This window comes from Pristis pectinata, chromosome 14, assembly GCF_009764475.1.
Source record: "Pristis pectinata isolate sPriPec2 chromosome 14, sPriPec2.1.pri, whole genome shotgun sequence".
In the NCBI taxonomy this organism is placed as follows: Eukaryota; Metazoa; Chordata; class Chondrichthyes; order Rhinopristiformes; family Pristidae; genus Pristis; species Pristis pectinata.
Window position 1 is genome coordinate 24,374,614 of NC_067418.1, and position 13,420 is coordinate 24,388,033.

The following is a 13,420-nucleotide window of genomic DNA, read 5'->3' on the forward strand; positions in this document are numbered from 1 at the left end:
GGAGTGATCTAATCGAGATATGGAAAACGATAACAGAAATTTCGTGGTTAATGAATCTAAATCCTTTCTTAGGAACACAGAGAAAGAGAGGCATCATTTAAAAACCAATGTTTGGCCATTTCAGGAAACATTACTTTTATGCATGGTGGAAACTGGAACACTTTGTCTTTCCAAAGATATGAATAGTTGACTGACTTAAAGCTAAATTTAAGATTTTATTCAGTATTGGAATTCCAGAGATACAGAACAAGTGTAATTAAATGAAATTACAGATCAGCTATGATTTAATTGAATGATAAAACAGGAGAAGTGTTAAATGTCTTTCTTCTGTTCTATTTCATCTCCAGAGTCCCCAAATATTAATCCATAGTCCCTCCTCTTTATTTCTGTGCTGCTCCTCAGAAGAGTAGTTTTATGGTAAAGGCACAAATTTCATGTATATGCTAACGATACCATGCTTTGTTTCTTCACTTCTGGGGATCCTGATTGGCGCTATGATGTCAACTTGTTCATCTGGTAAATTACAGCTTCCTCTAGCTCAACATCTAGAAGACCAAACCCATCATTTTAGTCTGGGGAAAAAAAGTACATTCAAATTGATCTTGCTCTTCCACATTTTTTAAGACTGTGAAACTGAACTTAAAACCCCAATATCTTACTAACATTATTGAAAGCACTTGCTTTCAACTTCTGCAGCAATGAATTCTTCTCCCGACACTTCCTCAGATGCTGTGAAAATGGACCACATACTCAGTATATTTTTGAAGGCTTCTTGTTTTGTACACTTCTTGCATTTTTTAAACAGCCTCTGTGGGCAGACCTTGCAACTCCTAGAATTCATGGTATACTTTTAATTGTTCAATAGTAAGACCCAGGAATTGTTTAATTGTTCAATAGTAAGACCCAGGAATAGTAATTAAAATAAAGATCTGTAGAACTGCTGAATAAATCACATGCTTTAGCAGCAAAATTCTCTTTGAAATACAGACTGAACCTTCAGATCAAAATTTATCTGAATGATATGTTTCAATAGAATAGGTAATTGAACAATATACATTAAGAAATAATAAATGACATGTTGCATTAAATACAGACACCATTCAGTTTTAAAATCTAAGTACGGAGGGAAACACAGCAAGTTTTCCTTTCAGACTAGCGCAAATTTAAGCACTTCTCATGCTACCTACAAAATGACTTGTTTTGGTGAAACATGAAAAGAAATTTTGAAGTTATTCAGAGACGCAAAGCATTATATGACTCCACCTATCAGAGTCCTCTTGGATAAACAATATTGAATGAATGAGAACTCGTGACAGTGATCAAGAAATCCGCAATTGTTGGCTCCAGTCATTTGAACATCATTTTAAATAACTTACTGTGCACCCAGATCAATCAACTGATTACATCCAACCTGACGCTGTCCTAATTGGTGGCTTTCCTTCAGGATTTCAGTTCCTTACATGCCAATCCTAGGCACACAAAACACTGAAGTATTTTACAAACATGCTGATTTTATAACTCCCATCCTTTTCCTCTCTGCAATTACCCCCGGCCCCAACTCTACCATTGAACCGTTATCCGTGGCAAAGCCTCCGCTTCGACAGTATCCTGCTTTCACACAGATACTTCCAGACTTGCTGGGTATTTCCAACGTGTTCCGCCTTCGCTTCAGGATTGCAGCACCCCACCCCACTGACAGTTCGCTCGCAAACCATTTCTCAAGCCGTGAGGGTTTTCTCCTCCAACGTTCACCTGGCGTCCGGGCCGCCGCCGAACTACAAGTCCCAGCAGGCGGCGGCGTCCGGCGGAAGCGGGCCGTGACCTGAGTGGGGAGGGCGGTTGAGCGTTTACTACCGGTCTGGCTGGCGAGCAGCGCAGCGCCGCTAATGTCTGCGCGTCCCCGGACGGGCGCACAGTTCCGCCAGCTGGGCTCCGTCCCTCACACGCACAACAACGGCTCTTGACAGACCCTGCGCGCCGTTCAAATGCCTCCCGACCCTCGCCTGGCATTGCTTCCAGTCTGATGGTGCTCGAGTGTTCTGTGGAGGGAGAAGGGGTGGAGGAAGCCTGAAGAGGTGCTGGGGAGCTCTTCATCGGATCAGCGATGGATTGGTTCATGGGGTGAGTGAAGGAACTTCAGGGGGGAGAGAGAAGCCCAGCACTTGAGCCGGGAGCTGGCTGTGAGGCGAGTGCTCCATCCATCAAGCATCTTTCTGTAGTTCATAGTGGGCCGAAGTGAAGGGGTTGGTGCCCTAACCTCGGCTCCCAGGTGTACTTGACGGAGACAGTTTGTACAAGTTTCATTTAAAAAAAAGTCATGGCAATGCATCGTGGAAGTGGCAAGAGAGGATCAGTGCTATTTTTCCATGTGGGATGGTTATTTGGTTTATTGAATTGGTTTATGATACCATTGGAGAAATCCTAAATCGAGAAAGGTGTAATATTGCAGTTTCCACGCTGAAATGATTGATTTTTAATCTAAAGACCTGTTCAGTTATTAAATTAATCATTGATTCATTTAAAGATAAGTACAGCAGGCGAAGGTTGGAAATATTATCTATTTATGGAGACACTGTACAATAAACTGCGCGCGATACTTTTACTGAATAAGGTTGGGGGAGGATAAAGCAATTTGTAGTGTTTGCAAATTTGAACATAAATTTGCTATGTCATGCTGGAATACGGTAGATCACCTTAGTAAATTGTAAATAGTAAGGATAGGAAGTAAACTTGTTTATTTCGGTAAGTTTCATGCATTTACTAAGATGTGTTTACGAGTTGAGGTAAAACTTTACATGTAGGACTTGGACTTCGTAGACTTTAGGCACGTTATTGTTCTGTCAATTCTGTCATTAACATGTAAGACCAGAAACGCCTTGAGAACAATTTTGGTATTTAAAGCTATTGTCACTGCAAATAATGCATCTTTAGTAAAGCGAACAGAATTAACAATATATTTTTCCAATTGAAGTTTAACAATTAAAAGGAACGATCAGATTTATTGATGACAAGTGGGACTAAAATGCTGCAAAGTAGTTACGATCCTGAAGTTATAAATGAGCATAATAAGACTCCATATTAGCACATGTGAACAGATATACAAATATGCAATCACTTCAGTCAGGAAATTATTGCCTTGAGGATTAAACATTATACTGTTACGATAACTTGGCTGTCCTGTAACTATTATTGGAATGACACATTTTCTATTTATAGTTCATAGCTTATTTCCTTTTGTTCTTTCAAAGTATTGCCTTTTCAGTGATATTTTTGAGACATTGACAAATGGGGAAAAATCCAATTAGTGTGTTGAGCATTTTATAATTTTCAGAATACAGGTCAAAATAGTCAATAATAATCCTGAAGAAACTTCGGTAATAAAAATTAAAAATGCTAATAACTGACACACTATCTTGGTCAGAAAGTAAGTTTTTAACTTTTAGGAAACACTTTTATAGCTGAAGCATTGATAAAGAATACATTGGAATCACGCAGATAATCATTGATGTGCTTTTCCATGTTTATAAGTTCTGAGCTGCATACGATGGGTGAAATCTAGCTTTATATTGATTTTCTCCCTGTTAAATACTTTTTTGAAACTTGACATAAGTCAAATTATAGCTAAGCAATGGTTTAATGGATTTAGAGGATATTTTTCAAAACTAAAATCTTTATTTTAGATCATTTTTAATGTTTTTGCTGGCTGCATATTATGTCTAAACTGAACTAATTAATTTAAGAATATTAGAAATAGAAGCAGAACATACAAGTTCTGTTACTCGTGAAGATCATGGTTGATCCTGTGCTTCATCTTTCCTGCCTGATCCTATGTACTCTGATTCCTTAATATCCAAAATTTATTGATTTCAACCTTGAATTTCCAAAATGTCTGAGTACCCTGATCTCTCTGATGTAGAGAATAACAAATCCCTATCCTAAATGACTGCATCTGATATTTCTCTATCGAGGAAATAGCCACACGACATCTATCCTGTCCCGTCCCTATCAAAATTTTATATGCCTCAATGAAATCATTTTTCCTCCTCATCTCCACTGAATCTAGTTTTACTCAATATCTCCTCCTCATCACAGGAATCAATCAAGTGAATCAATGTTGCACTGAATTCCAAATAACAATTAGACAGGCTGGACTATAATGAATGTTTAAATTGTAGCTGATATTTGAAGCATCTACTCAAGAATAAGTATTGCGTAGCTCAATGCATAGAATCTGTGAACAAAAATCAGTGGTTACTTGGGCAATAGTGGGCATACACAGTATGGTCACAGTGACAGATTGTGGCTTCTCACCCCTAATGCCTACAAAGAGGTCCCATTTGAATGGGACATTTTGGTAAGTTTGTGTTGAACAGAGGTACAGTCCCCACTTTAAAATTTCGGATACAACATTGTAGGACAATGTAAAATACAATATATTATAAATGCAAGAATTAATGTATCCTATGATTAGTTTTTTTTTCCTATCTGCTAACTCTTCTGCCTCTCATTGCCTATTCTTGAAGTGTGATTTGATACAGTTAGTCCAGTCAGACTAATTGAATGGTGTTCACACCAATATGGCATGTGGTATTATCTTTCACATTGATGCACATGCAATTCCAATTAGCAAACAGAACAAGAGATCATAAGGAATTTTGCCTTTCCCTATATCATCAAACTACCTATATCAGCAAACGCACAAATCAAAGATCGAACTTCTCACCTTTCTGTCTACATGAAGCAGTATAAAGCTCACTGCTTTAGTCAGCTGTACTGCTGGGAAATTAACTCTGTTGGTAAGATAGTAATAGAAATTCCATAGAAATTATTTTAGTGTTTTTGGGCATTATTCTTTCCCAAACTGAAAGGACTTAACTTGAATGATCTGTTTCTTAATGCTTTTCATTATGGACCATAGTACTTTTACATTTCATTTATTGCATCAAATAAATATTATCCATCCACTTGAAGTTAAGGTGCAGAGTTGAGCAACTGTTAATATTATTACTCTTCATTAATTAGTTGTCAGCATTCAAGGCATTTCAGTTACTGAGTTTTTAATCTCAATTCCTGTTAGTTACTGCGCAGGTGTAATATGACAGCACATGCAACAGGTACGTACTTTATGCTGATTAAATTAGTGGCTATTATGTAAAAAAATAAGTGACTGATCTAATTTGCCACAAAATATCTTCACGTTAGGTCATCGTTTTAGAAATGAAATGTGCAATATTAAAAACATGTCCTGAGGCCTTGATATAGGTAAAATATTGATGAGACATATTAAAGAAGTTAATCCTGATTTTAAAATTTGATATTAAATCCGATCAATTATTATGATCCGTCTACTTTTAAAAATATTTACCGTGGATAGTCATGTGCATTAAATGTACTATATAAAGCAAGTTCTTCATGAAAGGGATTGGTAGAATTTGTGTCATGGTTATGTGCATCAATAAACATTGATAAGAGTTCTGGTTTGTGATCTTTGCAGCATTAAGCACTGATAAGTCGTAAAATGTTGCAGCAAATGTTGAAGTAGTTTTTCCGGTACTGGTTCCTGGTTGTTTAGAAACTGCTATATAATAGAGAAAACTTTCCCCTGTTTAGTAGTTACAATTAAGTGGTATCCAGGTGTATGTTTTGATTTTCTATTGCTGATTAATCAGACCCTCGCTACTATGTCGCAATGAAACATTAACTAAGATTGGGTTAGTCTTTTGCAGAAAATTCTACAGGCATTCTTTCCCATTTTTAAGGGATGTGAGGAATTTGTTTGTCATATTTTTCACTGGTTGTGAATCAGTATTGGTGAAGAGGTATATAATTCAGAAACAGGCTCTAAAGTGAACTGTGTCCATGCCAGGCATCAAGTACTTCTTTATACTAATCCCATTTCCCAACACTTGGTCCATAGCCTTCAATGCCATTGTATTTGAAGTGTTCATCTAAATAGTTTTTTTTACATGTTGTGGGAGTACCTTCCTCCACCATACCCTTGGGTAATAAGTTCCAGGTTTCAACCACTTAATGGATGAAAAAGTTCTTCATCACATCCCCTCTACGTCTCCCACCCCTTATCTTAAACCACTGCCCTCTGGTCGTTGATATTTCTGCCAAGGGGAAACACTTCTCACTATCCACCATATCTATGTCCCTCAATTTTCTAAACCTGAATCAGGTCACCCCTTGGCCTACTCTGTTTCAAAGAAAGCAAACTCAACCTATCCAGTCTCTCCTCATAGCTGAAACATGACATCCCAAGCAACATTCCAGTGAATCTCCTTTGCACCTTCTCCACTGCAATCATAGTGTGGTGATCAGAACCACATGTGTTAGTTCAACTGTGGCCTTAATAAATGCTTTAGATAGTTGTACCATAATGCCCATGCTCTTGTATTCTATCTCCCAACTAATGAAGGCAAATATTCCCTTTTCCTTCTTAACCCTTTACCTATCTGTGCTACAGAGACAAAAAATTCTGCAGATGCTGGAATCTGGAGCAATACACAAGAAGTGCTGGAAGAACTCAGCAGGTCAGGCAGCATCCATGGAGGGAAATAAACAGTTGATGTTTTGGGCCCAGACACTTCATCAGGACTGGAAAGGAAGAGGGCAGAAGCCAGAATAAGAAGGTGGGGGGAGGGGGAGGAGCACACACAGGCAGTTGATAGGTGAGTTCAGGTGATGAGCGAGTCCAGGTGAGAGGGGGAAGGTGGGGAGGGGGAGAAGATGTAATAAACTGAGAGGATAGAAGAGGCAAAGGGCTGAAGAAGGAGGAATCCGGTAGGAGAGGGCAGTAGACCATGGAATAAAGAATGGGGGAGGGTAGGAGAGGAGATGGGCAGGTCAGGTCAGGTCATCAAGGCAGGGGAAGGGAGCCATAGGAATACGGGAAGACAAAGGAATGGGGGGGGGGGAAGAAAAAGAAGGGGTGGAGTTACTGAAAGTTAGAGAAATCAATGTTGAGGCCATCAGGTTGGAGATTCCCAAGGCAAAATATGAGGTGTTGTTCCTCCAACCTATCTGTGCTGTTGCCTTCAGAGATCATTAGGCATGTACACTAAGATCCTTCTGTTTCCAAATTAATGTGAAGAATTTGTTTTTCTTAGCATATCCACTATAGCCCTTTTAGCTGAATGAGACCAGTCAACTTCAGTACTAGTCATACTGATTTGTGCTCAACAAATGGGAGGATATTACTGGCACACTGTTTGTTGGTTTATTGCCATCAGAGCTGGAGTCTCTGCAGTGACATATCTGTAAAATGGCTAAATATGCTCAATGTTGCTGCTGGGTTTGATTAATTGCTGAAAGACAAGATTGTAAATTCAATACAATTGTGATTTTTTTTTCCATCTTTAGTAAAAGTTTCTGGTATCATATCAGTAAACAGTTGACGTTTTGGGCCATATTACATAGGAACTAATGTGAAATGAACATGTGAGCAAGTGCAGTGTCGGGTGAGTCACTGACCAGATCCTTAATTTCAGCACTCTATCTTTGCCTATTTGGTTGAGCTCACCTTGAGCAGTAATGAAGGGATGAACATTGGTTTCTTCCCTCCTGGCAAGCAAGGGGAAATAATCAAGCAGGATTCCAATAGGTAATTACTATTTAGTGATTCTTTCTCAAGTAGATTTTGGTCAAAACATATTCTGCTCTTATGGTGCTCACTTCAACAAAGGAGCTGGTGTTTTTGTGTGGTATATGGCTAGTTAGACTAATTCTTGGAGCTCTGTCAAATGCTGCAAACTAAATAACTGATGTGTATCATTCCATTTGGAAAACAGAAATCTGTTATGTCTGATAATTTGACAGTTTAACATCTAAAGTCTATATATTCATTTCCTTTTTTTCTATGCCACTAATAACTTGAAATATTAATCATTAAAAAAACTGGACCATTTGCTATTTTTATCTCCTTTTATTTCCTAACTCTTTTTCATGGAAGTAGAGTGTGTCATCGATTTGTTGGTTGAAAATGGGTGAAATTACCTTGCAGCAGATAATAAAGTGAAGTACACCAGTTAATGCTGTAGTTATTATGCTGCTGTTCAATGTAATTAATGTGAAGAAAATTAAAACATTTAACAGAGCATTCTTGTCAAATTAGAATTGCATATTCTTGGTGTCCTTTCAATTAATGGCATCATAGTTAACTAAAATCTTTGGAGTTCAATAAAGTGAATGCTCAAGGGTTTTAATTCAGAAGTGGGAGTGTAGAAGTAGTAAGTCTCCTGCTTGTGATGGGAAAAGTGCTGGTAGATAGTGATTCAGATTATAAAAGCTTATTAGGTAATCATCTGGGAGGAGAACTGGGCACCCACTCAAGGAATGAAAGTAGATGCGCCTTGAGCGGATGTACTTTAATCATTAATGCAATGTTATATTCTTCTGTTGGAGATTAATGTGTAATTTGGCAGCAGTATTATTTCTTCTTTGTGTAAGTGTTATAAATGATACAGATCCTTTGTTGCAGAGCATTTGCTTACAATCATTATTTATCAGTGGTGGGTATACTTTAGCACCTTTGACACTTGCAGAGCACTTAATCCATTCAAAATCTAAAAGAAAAATTAAGATTTAGGATTTCCTGCTGCACCTTTTATTTTTAACCTGTGTACAACTGTGTAATCTTGGTGGTTTCCTGCTGTTATAAGTCTACCTTTCAAAACAAAGTTGACTTTAACAATGGCTTTTAAATGATGTTCATGTGTATGTTCAGAAAGCTGAAAGTAATTTGCTATTTGTTTTTTGGCCAGTTGCTTCAAGTGTGTCACTCTCCAAGTTCTGGGATGAGGGTAGGGGTTGGAAGGAAATGTAGGGGGAGAAGAAATATCACTACAGTATTGTTTCTAGGAAATTTTTACCTTTGTCATTGTAAAGCTGCTATAAAAACAGGTGCTGGAAATGGGTCAGAGAGGAGAGAATGAATGTGGAGAGAATGAATGTTTCAGGTTGGTGCCCTTTCATCAGAAAGTTTTATGGTTGTACTTGCTGGTTATCCAGAGTAAAATTTGCCCTCCTTTAGCAACTTGTGAATTGCCAACTTGTCTTTAGGTGGTAGCTGCACCTCTGTGGTGGCAAAATTGCCTCTGAGTTAGCAGGTTGTGGATTAAGGACCATCACGAGCACAACCCTCCCTGTTATCGAGGACCTCATCAAGAGGCGGTGCCTCAAGAAGGTGGCATCCATCATTAAGCACCCTCACCACCCAGGACCTGCCCTCTTCAACTGCTGCTACAAAACAACAAATTTCACAACATGTGACAGTGATAATAAACCTGATTCTGATTCCAGAAAACTCAAAATCAGTGTAGTCAATCAAGTCAGTGTAGCACTAAGAAAGTACTGCCCTTCATAGGAATGAACGTATGTATGTATGTCGGGCTTTTGAATTTAATAATATGGGAGCTCATTTGTAGGGGTGTCCATAAGTTGGGTGTCCGTAACCTGGGGACAGCCTGTAAATTCAAAAGTCCAGCATGTGTTCGCTCCTACAAACGGCAGAACAAGTTTCCTCTCTCTCTCCACTTTTAGCAATTGTTCTTTCTTATCAGCCTTATGTGCTTTTGATGCCATTCATTAAAATACTGTGGAGGTATGGTTACCACATCAATTGATTTTTGTGTATTTTCCAACTAATGGACAAAATCAACTTATGGATGTTTGTAAAAACAGAACCCGCTCATAAGCCGGGGATGACCTGTGTGTCTCTGTTTCCTTGCATGGTAACAGTGGCTACACTCCAAAGAGTACTTAAGTGGCTGTAAAACTCTATAGTGTATCCCAAGGTCATGAACATTGCTTGCTATACAAATACAGTTCTTTATTTTTTTATTAATTAAATATAATTATACATTTTTATTGCAGACACATCCTGAAGACGAGTGGCTCTGATGATTTAGGTTCCAATGAAGAGGTGATGCCTACATTGCCTACTTATCATTTCAAACATTCTGTTCAAGGCTACTTAAACGCTTGTCAAATCCCTTGGCATTTGGAGAATGCCTATGTAGGCCAATCATCATTAAGTAGCAGAGCATTACAACAGAGTCATGTATTAACATTGGTTTTGTCCACGAGATTAAGTTGAGAAAGTACACTCGCAACTTTGATTGCACAGAGCAACCATTAGCAAACCTACTTCTTAAATTCAAAAATAACTTAATTTGCATTTTTACTTTATGAAAAACACTGCAGCAGCAATTACAAAATTTGTCCCACTTCCTCTGACTTACTGGTCTGGGCCTCTTCCATTGTCATAGTGAGACCCAATGCAAGCTTGAGAAACAGCACCTTATTTTCCATCTGGGCACATTGCAGCCTTCTGGACTCTATATTGAATTCTACAACTGTTGGTTACATGATTTCTCAGTCTGTATCAATCATCCATCTGTAGTAGTAACTCAGCTGTTTTTTTTCCCCCAATTTTCTTCTCTCTGTGAGTGGAGGACATGTCCAGCTTGACCTCCTGGGCTTGTCCTCCTGCTCTGTATTTTGCAACTCTCACATTCTATTGTCTATGCTCCCAGACGCTCATTGGTCAATGATATAATGAGCCCTGATGCAGAGTTTTGCCCCAAAATGTCGACAATTCCTTTCCTACCGTGGATGCTTCATGACCCACTGAGTTCCTCCAGCACATTGTTGTTGCAGGTTCCAGCATCTGCTGTCTCTTGTGTCAACTAGATAACGTTGTTTACAGCTTTTCCCCATTGTTACCCTGGTTTTACCTTATCAGAGACATACTCCTCCCCCACTTTCCATGCAGTTGTAATCACTTTGTTTGTTCCCTTTTCAGTTCTGACAAAGGGTCTCTGACCTGAAACTTTAACTCTGTTTCTCTTCCCACTGAAAAAGCCCGACCTGCTGTGTATTTCCAGCGTTTTCTTTTTTTGTTTTGTGACAAAATTTACATCGATATTCAAGGGGTTAAATGTTCATTGGGCTCCTAATTTAAGAAAGGAAGCTAATGTGATGGAACCAGTTCAAAAAAGGTTTATTAGGCTAATATCTGGAATGGGTGCATTGTATTCTGAGGAAAGGTTAAGCAGGCTTGGCTTGTATCTGCTGGAGTTTTGAAGAGTGAGAGGGATTTGATTAAAGCAAATAAGATCCTAAGTGGTCTTTACATTGTGGATGTAGAGAGCATGTTTCTTCTTGTGGGAGAATCTAAAATAAGGTGTCATGGTTTTAAAAAATAAGGGGTCACCATTTAAGGCAGAGATGAGGGACATGAGGTAATTTCTTTTCTCTGAAGGCTGAATCTTAGGATTTTCCTTTCTCAAAGGCTGATAGTCTTTGGGAACTTGCTTTCTGAAAGGCTGGTGTGAAGGTAGATTTTTGGAATATCTTTTAAGGCAGAGGTTAGTTGATTCTTGATGAGCATAGGGTAAAAGGTAGACAGTACTGCAGGGTTGAGGCTAAGATCAGATCAGCCTTATTTAAAAAAAGTGGAGCTAACTCAAGGAGTTGAGTGACTTTCTGCACCAATTATGTGAAGGAATAGAAATAAAACATGGAACCCAGAGTGGGAATCCAAGAAATTAAGAAACCAGCAACTGGGTTTACTGATACTAACACTCACAAGATCGTTTCCTATTGCATTGTGCCTTACTGCACTAAGATGTCCCAAAGCAGTTCATAACAAAGTTATTGAACAATATGGTTGAAAATACAAAAGAAAAAGCAGAAAACAAACATTTGTTCATAAAAGGTGGTGTAAAAATAGCATATAGAAGTATGTTTTGCTACAAGTTGGCATAAGACCAGTTGTTAAAATGCTATCAAAAGCTGCTGTACTCTTAGGGAGGATAGTTATATTTGTGAACTGTTAGTTTATAAGATACTGATTACAATATAAATTTTAAATTTTGTCTTATTTTACATTATGATTAAGACCTGGATATTTTACAAAATGGAATAATCAGGTATCATTGGTACAGATAGCCTGAAGACTAAACTGTGATTCCACACAGCAGGAATGCCCATTTTGCTTTGTGAAATATTTTCTTACCAGTGCAGCTTGCACTTACTTACAGCTCTGAGTTTTAGAATAGGTTGATGTGGGTAAATAATTGGCAATAATCCAAGCAGAGAACTATCTCAAAAAAAAGAGGTCAGGACACATATTTCAAATAAAGTAGATTGGTACTCTGATAACTCTTGGAAATTAGATGTTGTTCAAATTATTTTCACTTCTGTTTGACAGGCATGTTGGTATGTACAGTGTACCCCTCGTGTTATGGCAGTTTGGGGAACAGAAATTTGCCCTGCAGAGTTCACAATTCGTTACCAAAACATTTGAGATACAGAATAAAAATTTGCTCTTACGGAATTTATCTGAGGAAACAAATAACTAAATAAGTACAAATTGCAAAGAAACAACAAATTTTTTTCAATTTTTGTCAAGGGTTTGTTTTATGGGAAAAAATTGATAGGACTGTTTTCTAGGAATGTGACCCCTCCCTAATGCGGAGTGTTCTGTAATTATTTCAACATTTTCATATTGCATGACTCTTGAATAGTTTTCTCCTTTAATTTGATCAATTACTTACATTAATTGTGCAAATTGCAGAGTCCATATTATTTGTACAACCTGTTTGTAGAAACTTGTTGTGCACAAGTCTGCTATGTTCCTTGCACTACAACAATGACTATGTCTTAAAACTATTTCATCAGCTGTAAAATGCTTTATGGTAAATGGAAGATGGAAGTTTTTTTTCATGGGACCAGTCTTGTGGTTCCATTTGTATGCGTTGTTGAAGATGTTAATTTTGATTTAGTGCATTCAGCACATGAACACTGCCTCCATTATCACCTTTTAATTTTTTCAATTCTCAAAATTTGTGCAGTTAATCAGTTTTAAATTATGAACTCTTATGAAAGAAATGAAGTAAAAGGTCTAGACTCTATTTTGGTACCCGTAACAAACAAGTTTAAGGGCCTTGATTGAAAGTTAGACGTTACACAAAGTCATTTCTCAGGCAATTAGCAGATGTAATTTGTCACAATGTGAAAGACCAATTTATATTTTGATGATTTTCACGAACGCTCCTTTATGTTTGTAAGAATGGCACTTATCGGAATGATTCACTATTTCATTCTTGCTTAAGTTTTGAAATGCATTGAATAGAAGGGACCTTGTCATTACCCTTCTACAAAATGTTAAGTGCTAGATGAGGTCTCTGTGTTCAGATTGGCTTAAGGTAACTGCATCATTTATTTTGGAAGAATCTGTAGCAATAGAATTACTGAGTGTAAATCCTCAGATATCATCCATGTTTGTACAGTGAAGCAAATTAATTTCCACATGATGATTTTGGTGAAGTTGATCCAGTTTACCGACTACTTCATTGTATTTTGCCAGATAATGTCTTTTTAAAGGTCATTATGTTCTATGTCAAAACACCTG

At 37.8% G+C, this 13,420-nt stretch overlaps 1 protein-coding gene across 1 annotated transcript in view; it reads left to right on the top strand.

The window, feature by feature from the left end:
- The first annotated feature begins 1,853 nt into the window (after positions 1-1,853).
- The window catches only part of LOC127577862 (MOB kinase activator 2), a 174,976-nt gene continuing 163,409 nt past the window's right edge, over positions 1,854-13,420 (top strand). Inside the window, exon 1 of the mRNA XM_052029485.1 lies at positions 1,854-2,121. Coding sequence (XP_051885445.1) covers positions 2,105-2,121 — 17 coding nt within the window. The 5' untranslated portion in view covers positions 1,854-2,104. The remainder of the gene's footprint in view (positions 2,122-13,420) is intronic.